The following is a 12947-nucleotide window of genomic DNA, read 5'->3' as shown; positions in this document are numbered from 1 at the left end:
AGGTGAGGAGTCCCTTTTATAGACTAAGGGCTCCTCACTTATTACATATTTGCCCCTTCATTTATTACATAATTACATTTGAGTCTCGCTTCCGCAACTGAGCCTCATGAAAAATACTCAGGGGACTTAACCCATTATTCATGTATTAAGGAGCGAGCCCTTATTCTATAAAAGGGACTCCCTCACCATCATTAGATAGCATCGCTGCCTGCTGAGCAACCGCCTCGCCGCGAGCATCACTCCTAACCCATCACTTATGTATTGTAGAGCGAGCCCTTATTCTATAAAAGGAACTCCCTCACCATCATTAGAGAGCATCGCCGCCTGCTGAGAAACCGTCTCACCGCGAGCCTCAACTCTAGCCCATCACTTATGTATTGAGGAGCGAACCCTTATTCTATAAAAAGGACTCCCTCACCATTATTAGAGAGCATCAAATCTAGCTTATCATTCATGTATTGAGGAGCGAGCCCTTATTCTATAAAAAGGACTCCCTCACCTTCAACGCCATAAGCCGAGCCAACCAAAGAAACATAAGCCACAAACCGAGCAACCTCGCAACATGTGCTACTTCTAGTTGAGCATCATTTCAGATTGAGCACCGCCTCATATCAAGTATCAGTTCTAAACGACATCTAGTTACTTCGACCCACACATGGACTGAATTTCAAGTCTCCAGCCAAAAGACTCTCTTGACTGAAAACTTGGGGTACTACTGTTTGTACCATACTTAGGGCCTCTGTATTTAGACCTCATATAAATACTCGGGGGACTCAAATGTAATTATGTAATAAATGAATGGGCAAATATGTAATAAGAGATGAGCCCTTATTTTATAAAATGACTCTTTACTCTCCTCATTGGGAGAGGCCAAAATCTTAGGCTATGGGAAGAGAGCACACAGAAAATAGGCAAGAGAGCACGCTGCCTCTAGCCTTCTTGTATATTCATCATTCAGAGTGAAACAATATCAACATCAGTATGGATGTAGCCCAAACATTAAGGTGAACCATGATACATCATGTGTTCTTTACTTTCTTGTAGATTCACGATCTGGTTTACATTGTTCCAATACCCCTCCAGTTTGTGCATCAACATTTGGCGCCGTTTGTGAGAATCGAGATGCAAAGCTATGTTGGTTTTCTTTCATTTTTTTACCTCCACTGTAAATCTGTAAAAAAACCCAAAATACACCGAAAAACGTCCCACCATTTTCTTTGAGAAGCAGAATCAATACCTCCGCCCTGCTTCCTTCTCTTCCAAGAACCACCAGCTAAACTGTCGTACACACTTTAAACCTCCAACTTCAACCCCCCTCTCTTCTCTGTTCTTTCTCTCTCTACCTTACTCTCTGTAACTCTGATTTCTCTCTCTACCACACTCTTTGTCTCAGAGTGTCCTTAAACCGTTTGGAAACTCGCTCGCTGGCGGCTCGCTCATTCATATCGCCTCCTTATGTTTCGTTAGTTCATTCTTTTGGTGCGTTTGGCTATGGCGAACGAGTCTGTGGTGAGGTCTGCTGATTTACCCGTGAAAAGGGCCAGGGAGGAAAAAGAAAATGACGCGGGAGCTGCTGCTTCAGCAGTGTCCATGGAGACTGACGGTGGCAAAGAGTCAGATTATGTCTCTACTGTTATTCCCGACTGGTTCTCTGAGATTAGCCCAATGTGGTTAGACTCCAGACATCGTTCAGAAGAACCAGAGGAATAAGAACAAGCCAACTGGGTTTTCTCCAAACCTTCCAAAGAACCCTGTGTCAGGGGCAAACAAGGGATTCTCTAATGCCATTGATGGGTGTTATGAGAAATGGGCTTTTACCATGACTAATGGATCTGAGGTTGATGTGGGTAAAGCAGCAGGCTTTAGTTCTCCATTAGCCAAGAATGAGGTTTCTTCTGTTCCTCTGTCGCCAAATCTAGCAGCTCAGTTGGAGAAGAAAAACACTCAGGCCTCTGAGCATGCTGCTGCTTCTCCTTCTTGCAAGTCCGTTAATCTCACTCTCCTCCACTTCACCACCGACTATCTCTCTCTACAGCGTCGGCAGTAGCAGCACTACCACCTCTAAATTCTCTGCCTTTCAACCGAGGCTGGCCAAGCTCTCTTGTCTTAGTATGAGCTCACTCCACCGCAACCCTTTCAGAGTTTCGATTGGTATAAAGAAGGAGTTCGTGGTAATGAAGGGTAAGAAGAGGGGATCGAGTGCGATGTGTTACACTTACGCTGCACCTCTCTGTATCAACACCTTCCAATTTATCTCCATCATTTCTACTACGGTTCTATTGCTTGCAAAAGGGACTGCTGTTCAGAAATCATTTCTTGTTCCCTTATTTCTTCTACAAGCGCCGGCTGCTGTCATCTCATGGATTAAAGGTGAATATGGTATCTGGGCTGCATTCCTAACCCTTCTTGTCCGTCTCTTCTTATTTATTCCCGGTTTTATTCAATTTACCAGTGGGGATAAACCCATTTCTTGTAATCTACCTTTCTTTCTCGTAATCTACTCACCATTGAGGACGAAAGGGGTTTGGATCAGATGCATGCAAGCACAGGTGGGTTGATGACCTCCAAAGAAGTGGTTACGGAGCTCATGAGTGATGACCTCCAAAGATGCTTTTTACAAATAGACAGCAGCGCAGATACAGAGACAGAGATAGAGACAGAGGCGCAGTGGAAAGAGAAAAGAAAAAGCAAAAGGATGTCTGGAAATTGAGTGGGAAACAAAAGCAGAAAGCAAAATAAGATAAAAAGAAGCAGACATAATTGCGGTGGTGATAACATGCAAAAAAGGGAATTATGGGTGGGACCCATTGAGCAGAGGGTCGGATTTATTTTTAAATGATGTGATTTATTTTTCTTATCTTTCGGAGACATATGTATAACTCCATCAGAAAGTAATCATAAAAAATAAAAATAAAAGGCAAGCCCAAAATAATGGGCTGGAATGTTATGTGGAGGGCGAAGGCCCATATGCCCAAAAGAGCCAGGCCCTCTATTATCACCAACCAGATGATCAAAAGTACGTCCAGTAATACAAAACATTATTTGGAAGCCTGCAGGTGATCAAAAGTATGTCCAGTATTACAAAAAATTATTTGGCAGCTTGCCGCTATTATCACCAACCAGGTGATCAAAAATACGTCCAGTACTCCAAAATTATTCGGCAGTCTATCGCTATTATCACTAACCAGGTGATCAAAAGTACGTTCAGTACTCCAAAAACTATTCGGCAGCCTGCTGTTATTATCACCAACTAGGTGATCAAAAGTACGTCCAGTACTCCAAAATTATACATGAGCATCACTCATGTCAATCATACATAAATGTTCATGAGCATCACTCATGTCAATCATGAGCATCACTCATGTCAATCATACATAAATGTTCATGAGCATCACTCATGTCAATCATACATAAACATTCATGACCATCATTCATGTCAACATTCATGAGCATCACTCATGTCAACATCCATGAGCATCACTCATGTCAACATCCATGAACATTACTCATGTCAATCAACATAAAACATTCATAAGCATCACTCATGTCAATCAGCTTCGAAAGCTTCATTTACAGAGCTCCAGCTTCAAAAGCTTCATTTACAAAAGCCCTAGCTTCAAAGCTTCACTTGCAAAGCTTCACCTACAAAGCTTCAGTGCAGGGTATACAAATACCGCCTCCGAACAACCACCATTTCGGCCCATACATGGATTCAATTTGAAGTCTCCAGCTAACAGGCTCTATTGACTGAAGACTTGGGGGACTACACTATGTACCATATATTGGGCTTCCGCAACTGGGCCTCATGAAAAATACTTGAGGGACTTAACCCATTATTCATGTATTGAGGAGCGAGCCTTTATTCTATAAAAGGGACTCCCTCACCATCATTAGAGAGCATCGCCGCCTGCTAAGCAACCGCCTCGCCGCGAGCATCACTCCTAACTCATCACTTATGTATTTAGGAGTGAGCCCTTATTCTATAAAAGGGACTCCCTCACCATCATTAGAGAGCATTGCCACTTGCTGAGCAACCACCTCACCACGAGCCTCAACTCTATCCCATCACTTATGTATTGAAGAGCGAGCCCTTATTCTATCAAAAAGACTCCCTCACCATCATTAGAGAGCATCAACTCTAGCCCATCATTCATGTGTTTAAGAGCAAGCCCTTTGTTTATACCATATTTAGGGCCTCGTATTTAGATCTCGTACAAATACTCAGGGGACTTAAATGTAATTATGGGATAAAGGAAGGGGCAAATATGTAATAAGTGAGGAGTCCTTATTCTATAAAAGGACCCCTCACCCTCACAATTAGGAGAGGCCTCACTCTCACTCTCAGAGACCCCCTCTCAAAGCCTCATCACATCCCCTAAGCTCTAAGCTCTCTCTCCCTCTTCCACAGAGAAATATAATACAATCAGTGTGGACGTAGCCCGAACCTTGGGGTGAACCACGATACATCTTGTGTTATTTACATTTCTGCAGATTCACGGTCGGATTTACGTTGTCCCAAGACATCCAGTTTTGTGCATCAACATTTGGCGCCGTCTGTGGGAATCGACACGAAAAGTTATGTCGGTTCTCTCTCAATTTTTCACCTCCGCCGTGAATCTGCAAAAACCCAAAATTTACAGAAAACAGAGTTTCTTCCAAAATCCCAATTACAGAGAGGCACAGACTCCCACCACCAAACCTCATCTAAACCATCCCCAGCTCCTCCACCAGTCGAAGTCCAGTGCGTAAAATGCCACTCCTACGGGTTCACAGAGGATTACACCCCAACATATATCTCCTGCGTCCGGGACTGCTACCAGGGCCGTTGGATTTGCAGACTCTGCGTCAAGGCGGTGAAAAACGAATTGGTGCGATCAAATAAGCTCATCTCCACAGAGGAAGCCCTGAACCGCCACACCAACTTCTGTAGGGTTCTCTCTACCATTATTTGTCAGTTACAATCACACCCATTCAATCAGCACATGAGAAGAGAGAACGAGATCAAGTTGCAATCCACGTTTGGCCAAAATCTTCAGAGCAGAGACCAAAAGTCGGAGCAACTAACAGAGGAGCAGATCGCCGGGTTCAAGGAAGCTTTTTGCCTCTTTGACAAAGATGGCGATGGTTGCGTCACTACCAAAGAGTTGGGGACTGTGATGAGATCTTTGGGACAGAATCCCACTGAGGCTGAATTGCAGGACATTATCAGTGAAGTTGATGCTGATCAGAATGGCACAATCGATTTCTCCGAGTTTCTGAATTTGATGGCGAGGAAGATGAAGCTGTCATTAGAGGTCGAAAAATCAGGTGATGGGTCCATCGCGATCTTTGACTCTACCCCGATATCGGCAAGAAAGCCAGAGATCTTCTTTACAACGATTACCAGAGCAACCATAAGTTCACTGTCACCACTTACACTTCCACCGGAGTTTCAATCAGTTCGATCGGAATCAGGAAGGGTGATCTATATTTGGGGGATGTCAGTACTCAGCTGAAGAACAAGAACAACGCCAACTGCTGCTGCGACAGCGCCATCCACCTTTGCTTGGCTCGCTATCTGTGAGAAGAATGTCTCGTCAGACGAAAGTTCCCAAATTCCAGAGAGATCGACAATGAAGCAGCAATCCAAGGACCCATTCGAAGCGGCATTCGAGGAGCAAGAAGATGACTCACCGCTCGATTCTCCGGCCGTCGCTGAAGCCACAAGCGCCGCCTTTGGTGCCCTAGAAGAGGACGACCCTCTTCTTGTTCCTAGCCTGTCATCTTCCTCCGCGCCATCAGCTGCAGCGCCAAAAGCAACAGCAGTTACCAGAAAAGTTCTCTCTTTTCTTTTGCTTTTGTTTCACAAAGTCTCTTTTCCTTTACAGAAAAGAAAAATGAGGAGCGAGAATGGATGGGCACGACCAGGCTGTCCAAGAAAAGCAAGTGGGTTTACAAGCAAAGATACCTTACAAAGCAACATGGGTGGACAGAGAAGGAGTGGAGAGATAAACAAAGGCAAATGGGTGGTGTCTATCCTAGCAATTGTCATTCTAGAGAAAAGCAATGAAAGCAATGGCAATTAAAAACTTAAACTCAGATGGTCTCCAAAGGCCATAAAACATGGGTGGACAGATATAATTGCGGAAGACCAGGGATAATTGCGGGAGACTCATGGATCATGCAGAAAGGAAAAGAAAAAGTAAAAGAAAAAGCTTCTGCAGCCATCTGCCATTCCACTACCCAACTTTCAATTGTGCAGATACTATCCCATTATCCAACCATCTGCCATACCCACCTTCTACAACAATATTTATGAATGATGTAATTTATTTTTATTATCTTTCGGAGACATCTGTATAGACCCCATCAGAGGGTAATATATATAAACCCCATCAGAGGGTCAAAAAAAAAAAAAAAAAAAAAAAAAAAAAAAAAAAAGCCCAAAACAAATGGGCTGACATGTTGTGGAGGGCAAAGGCTCATAGGCCTGAAATAGCACCAACCAGGTCATCAAAAGTACGCCTAGTACTCCAAATCATACATGAGCATTACTCATGTCATTCATATATAAACATTCATGAGCATCCCTCATATCAATCATACATAAACATTCATGAGCATCACTCATGTTAACATTCATGAGCATCACTCATGTTAACATCCATGAGCATCACTCATGTCAATCAACATAAACATTCATGAGCATCACTCATGTCAATCAGCTTCAAAGACTTCATTTACAGAGCTCTAGCTTCAAAAGCTTCATTCACAAGAGCTCTAGCTTCAAAGACTTCATTTACAGAGCTCTAGTTTCCAAGACTTCATTTACAGAGCTCTAGATTCAAAAGCTTCATTTACAAAAGCTCTAGCTTTAAATGCTTCATTTACAGAGCTCTAGCTTCAAAGCTTCACTTGCAAAGCTTCACTTACAAAGCTTCAGTGCAGGGTATACAAATACCGCCCCCGAACAACCGCCACTTCGGCCCATACATGGATTCAATTTGAAGTCTCCAGCCAACAGACTCTATTGACCGAAGACTTGGGGGACTACATTATGTACCATATATTGGGCCTCAATTGGGCCTCATGAAAAATACTTGGGGAACCTAGCCCATTATTTATGTATTAATGAGCAAGCCCTTATTCTACAAAAGGGACTCCCTCACCTTCAAGCGCCACAAGCCGAGCCAACCAAGGCAACACAAGCTACAAGCAAAGCGGCCTCGCAGCATGTGCTACTTCTAGTTGAGCATCATTTCAGATTGGGCACCGCCTCATATCAAGCATTAGTTCTAGACGACATCTAGTTACTTCGGCCCACACATGGACTGAATTTCAAGTCTCCAGCCAAAAGACTCTCTTGACTGAAGACTTGGGGGACTACTGTTTATACCATATTTAGGGCCTCGTATTTAGATCTCGTACAAATACTCAGGGGACTTAAATGTAATTATGGGATAAAGGAATGGGCAAATATGTAATAAGTGAGGAGTCCTTATTCTATAAAAGGACCCCTCACCCTCACAATTAGGGGAGGCCTCACTCTCACTCTCAGAGACCCCCTCTCAAAGCCTCATCACATCCCCTAAGCTCTAAGCTCTCTCTCCCTCTTCCACAGAGAAATATAATACAATCAGTGTGGACGTAGCCCGAACCTTGGGGTGAACCACGATACATCTTGTGTTATTTACATTTCTGCAGATTCATGGTCGGATTTACGTTGTCCCAAGACATCCAGTTTTGTGCATCAACACCCTTATTCTATAAAAGAGACTCCCTCACCTTCAACGCCACAAGCCGAGCCAACTAAGGCAACATAAGCCACAAACCGAGCAGCCTCGCAACATGTGCTACTTCTAGTTGAGCATCATTTCAGATTGAGCATCGCCTCATATCGAGTATTAGTTCTAGACGACATCTAGTTACTTCGGCCTACACATGGACTGAATTTCAAGTATCCAGCCAAAAGATTCTTTTGACTGAAAACTTAGGGGATTACTGTTTGTACCATACTTAGGGCCTCTGTATTTAGACCTCATATAAATACTCTGGGGACTCAAATATAATTATGTAATAAATGAAGGGGCAAATATGTAATAAGTGAAGAGCCCTTAGTCTATAAAAGGGACTCCTCACCCTCACAATCCTTAAGCCTCACATCCCCAAACAGAGGCTCTCATATTCAAAGCTCTCATCCTCACAGAGAAACTCTCTCAAACCCTCTCTTTCTCTGGGGGACTCCCCCTCACGCTTGTAATCCATACATTCATACAGAGAAATACAATCAATATCAGTGTGGACGTAGCCCAAACATTGGGGTAAACCACGATACATCTTGTGTCATTTACTTTCTTGCAAATTCACGGTCGGATTTATGTTGTTCCAAGACCTCCAGTTTTGTGCATCAACAATTTATATCAATTTTGCTTCCGCATTGTGCACTTGGTTACGTCACTCTTACGTAACGGCCAGCATGCCCTGATTTAGGTCGGGGTGTGTCAAATACTTGAAAGACAAATATATATTTTTTTATGTTTTGAAGTAATATATATGTGACAATATAATATGCATATACTAATTTAGTATTATGTTTTCCATTTTTGTTTGTCAAATTATATTTTTCATTTTCATTATTTATTGATTTAAAATATATTTTCTTTAATTGGTAACGGGTTGGGTCATATTACTTGATAATATTAACAGGTCGATTTCGGCTCGGGCTATATTACCTGCTTACTTTAATGAGTGTCACACAACACGACTCGTTAAAATATCAGATATGTCACAAAAACGACACGAACATGAAAAACACGACACAAATGTCAAGTCTAGACAGTACCCCTTGGTGTACTTGCTAGTGAAATTAGCAATAACTTTACCCGTTGCGACACTTCCGTTGAAAGAGTTTTTTGGTGATACAAGCGTGAGTGATGAATGGTTGAGTGATAGTTTGGTCGTATACATTGAGAATGATATATTTGATTCTATTGATAATGATGGTGTGATACAACATTTCCAAAATATGAAACATGTCGTGGACAATTATAAATGGAAGTATGATCAATTTTGAAAGCTATTTTTTGACCTCCATCGTTGTAAATTCTTAGCTCCGCCATTGTATTAAAGGCTTAAGGGAGTAGGCTAAGCCTCACAATGGGCTAGTAATAATGTTGTTCAAATTTGCCTTTATAGAGAATCGATCATAATACCTCTCATATACAAATAAAAAAAAAATATTACTAAACTATAGTACTAAATGGCTAGGACATGATTATTAGATGAGAAAATCTTCGGTAGCGGCGTCACATGATTGGAATTGTGCGACCACTTAATAGCAAGAAAATAAAGCATTTGGTTCTTCTTCCAAACCGTAAATTTTCCAAATTACAATATTAAAGTACTTTTTTCATTGGTGTTCTCTGTTTCCCCTGTCCCTAGATATAGACTATAGCTATGGTTAACTGTCACTTTCTCTCCTAATATTATAATGGCCTTAATTCCAACCAGCACTCTGTTCCAAAAGGATCACTCACTGACCAAAACTCTGACTAATTTCATCAAAAAAGGTTAGAGACAAATCAGACTAAATTAAAAAAAAAAGAGACCAACTTTAGAAATCAAGGCGATTAGACGCAGATAACCCAATATTAAGCAGCAGTAACCATGATTAGTGGAGTTGGTTTTACTTAGTAGGAGAGAATGATAATCAATGGAGCTATGGGGACGGTGGAGATGATTTGGAGGCGGTGGAGGACCCCATTTTGTGGCTGAATCGGCGGCTGATTTGATCCAACTGCTCCACCGAAAACACACAGCAGCCGCGGGAGTACATGACGGTCTGAGCAGAAGGGGAGTTGAGCAGAACCTGCAGAAGCTGGTTGCGGCTCAGCCTCTCCAGCTTGCCGCTGACGCTACTGGTAGCAAAGGAAGTGGTGGGCGGAGTAAGGACGGGCATGGTTTGGAGCGCGGAGAGCTGAGCCTGGAGGAACTGGATGTACTTGTAGGCCTCTCCGTAAGTGGTGGCGGAGTCCATTTTCTTGTCCCAGGGTAGGAGCTTCTGCAGGCAGCGAGTCTTGTCGCTCAGCCTCTGCCTCCGCTCGCGAGCGAGAGCACTGCCGGGTAGGGACGGGGATGGGGTTGTAATCCTTCTCTTAGTTTTAACCTGCGGCGCCGGAGGAGGAGGGGGAGTAGGAGCGTTGGCGTGTGATGAAGATTGAGAAGCAGAGGAGGTTCGGAAGCCATAGTTGTTAAGAGGTGGGAACAGAGGGGCGTTGTTGAAATGGGGTAGAGGAGGATGAGGATGGAAATGTTGGGTGGCGACGGCGGCGGCGAAAGAAGCTGACGGGTAGCAGAAGTGATGAGAGCCGACGAATCGGGGGCGTTTGTAGGGTGATGAGGAAGATGAAGAACATGGGAAATAGTTAGATGGGTCGAGCGGAAGGAGATCTGGCAAGTGCTGGAAGATGGAGGAGTAGTCGTTGGATTCATTGTCGTGGTGCTGGAGATGACGCGGCGGAGGAGGAGAGAAATGGGTGGTGGGCAGCAAATTGAGATCAGGTGGGTAATCGTAAAATGTTGGGGTTGGGAAGTAGTCTTGGTAGTTGGAAATTGGTTCGTGTTTAGCCAACCTCAGGACTTGGGAGTAGTCCAAGGCGGCGGCGGTGGCGGGGCTAACATTGGTGAATGTGTCTTGAGCGAAATCGGAGTAGGGTAGGGGTTTCAGAGACGGGGGTGACGGCAGCATTGGGCTTTGGAGGTGGTGAGGGGCGGAGGTGGTGGTGGGGAGGAAGGACTGGAAGGTGATACCGGAGGACATGATGGCGTTGAAGGTGGCCTCCTCCTCATCCCAACCAGTAGTGACACAAGCAGTGGCCTTCTCTCCACCTCCGTCAGCTCTGCCCGACAATGACCGAATTGCCCTCCGCAGCTCTGTCTCAGTCTCATCCATTTCTCTCTCTCCTCTCAACAGTGTTCCTGTGCGAATGTGAGAATATATGATCAGAGGGACGTTACGAGGAAGGCGTAGGGAAGGGACACGTGGCGCCCGGGGAGTGGCGATCATGCAGTAAGGCGGCTGGTGAGGTCAGGGTCCGTACACAGACCACGCTGCGTCTCCTGCCCCGTTTGTCGACCTTTTTGTCCATTTTCGATTCCGTATCCTCTCTCTCTCTCTCTCTCCCCCCTCTTTCTCTCTCATCACTCGCGTTTCGGGCGATTCCATTTCTTCGAGTACGGACATTTTGCCACGGAAAGGGCGTGAGGGGCATTTGCTTTGCTCTTTGGGAGGGAAACAGATAGGGGTGGTTTCGGGATTTTACGGAGACAATTTCTGATTAGCGTACGGGTCGATGTTGGGCGTGGGATGTATTAATTTTTTTTCAAACGAACATTCAACAAAATTCAAACTTAATACCTCTCATTTACAAATGAAGAATAATATCACTAGACCGTAGTATTGAGTGGCAACGAACATTCAACAATTAATATGTTTGATTTATATTAATTTTCAAAATATAAATAAAAACTATCAAGTATCTAAAATTTTCGTTTGGAATTCAATAGCGCAACGGGATTTGAGCATTTCTTGAGAGGGCTTCAACATTGCCCGTGGAAGTCTCGACAGGTTAATTTAAACAACTCGTGATGTGGCGAGCAAAAGTTTCTTGAGCAGCAAGAATTTAAAGACCAGTAAGGGTGCGTTTGTTGCACCGGACTGTCTCGGACTGGACTAGCTTCAGGGACTAAGCTAGATTGGCTTAGACTAGACTAAGCTGGACTAACTTAGTGAAGCGTTTGGTGCAGTGTCTGACTAAAAAGCAGGATAATAAAAACAATACTATCATCAATTTGGTGTTTGCTCAGACTAGGACTACATTATTGTTCTATTTTAATTTCTTTTTTTATTAAAGATATTATTAAAATTAATAATATTGGATGAGAGTGAGACTCAATAAAAAATACATGATTAAAGAGTAGCATTATTCCAAACATCAATATAACAAAGTGTTCTCCCAACAATCGACAGGGTTCAGGATGCTTTTCTTAATTATTCACCTTTGGTTTAAAGTTGTAGATTAAAGTTAAGAGTAAATTGTACAAATGGTCCCTCAACTTTAATCAAATTGGAGCAATGGTCCCTCAACTAAAAATTCATTACCTTTGGTCCCTCAACTTATCAAAACGTGCATCTATGGTCCCTCAACTAAAAATCCATTACCATTGGTCCCTGAACATTAATTCAAGTGGAGAAATGGTCCTTTAACTTTAACCTAATTGTAGCAATGGTCCTTCCAATATAACTCGTTTTGACAAATTTTTTGACATAGTTGACGAAAAGAACCATAATTATACACTTTGATGAGTTAAGGGACCCTAATTATATAAATGGTCATTCCAACATAGCTTATTTTGACAAAATTTTGACAAAATTGATGAAAAGGACTATAGCTACACATTTTGATAAGTTGAGGGACCAATGGTAATGGATTTTTAGTTGAGGGACCATTGCTCCAATTTGATTAAAGTTGAGGGACCATTTGTACAATTTACTCTAAAGTTAAAGGTGTTGGTAAATACTTGTATTTGAGTAGAACGAAAATTGATGTCTAACAAGTTCAAATTTTTACTCAATTGTGAAATAATTACTTGGAATTGCTCTTGTATGTATAAGCCAATTTCAGTCCATACCGTGAAAATTGCATTCAATCCCAAGACCACAATGATGCGAGGCACAATGACAAATGGATAGCTGCGCATTGATCATTGCTACATTTGGATTCCTACACGTAAATTGACTTGCTCCAACTAGTTTGAATAAAACTAGTAACAATATGCAAAAGGAAGAGATCATGAACAATTTATGCATTCCATTTGTATATTAAACTAAGCAATTAAAATGTCTTCCCTCACAACGGAGCAAGTCAGTTAGTCAATTCCATGTGCACTAGTGCTAATCCAATGAAAGG

General features: G+C 42.8%; 2 protein-coding genes across 2 annotated transcripts; one reads left to right on the top strand and one right to left on the bottom strand.

Moving 5' to 3' along the window:
- The first annotated feature begins 1491 nt into the window (after positions 1-1491).
- On the top strand, positions 1492-6175 carry LOC103448674 (uncharacterized). The gene is made up of 3 exons (XM_070816303.1): positions 1492-1632; positions 1676-1983; positions 4421-6175. Exons 1-3 carry the CDS (start codon positions 1492-1494, stop codon positions 5493-5495), a joined length of 1524 nt encoding a protein of 507 aa, XP_070672404.1. The 3' UTR covers positions 5496-6175.
- A 3444-nt stretch (positions 6176-9619) lies between these two features.
- On the bottom strand, positions 9620-10926 carry LOC114822682 (transcription factor bHLH117). Its single transcript, XM_029097602.2, has one exon. The coding sequence runs from the start codon at positions 10796-10798 to the stop codon at positions 9698-9700; it is 1101 nt and encodes a 366-aa protein (XP_028953435.2). The 5' UTR covers positions 10799-10926; the 3' UTR covers positions 9620-9697.
- Positions 10927-12947: the final 2021 nt, after the last annotated feature.

The sequence above is a fragment of the Malus domestica genome, chromosome 17, assembly GCF_042453785.1.
Source record: "Malus domestica chromosome 17, GDT2T_hap1".
Classification (NCBI taxonomy): Eukaryota; Viridiplantae; Streptophyta; class Magnoliopsida; order Rosales; family Rosaceae; genus Malus; species Malus domestica.
This window is presented reverse-complemented; position numbering and strand designations above follow the sequence as displayed.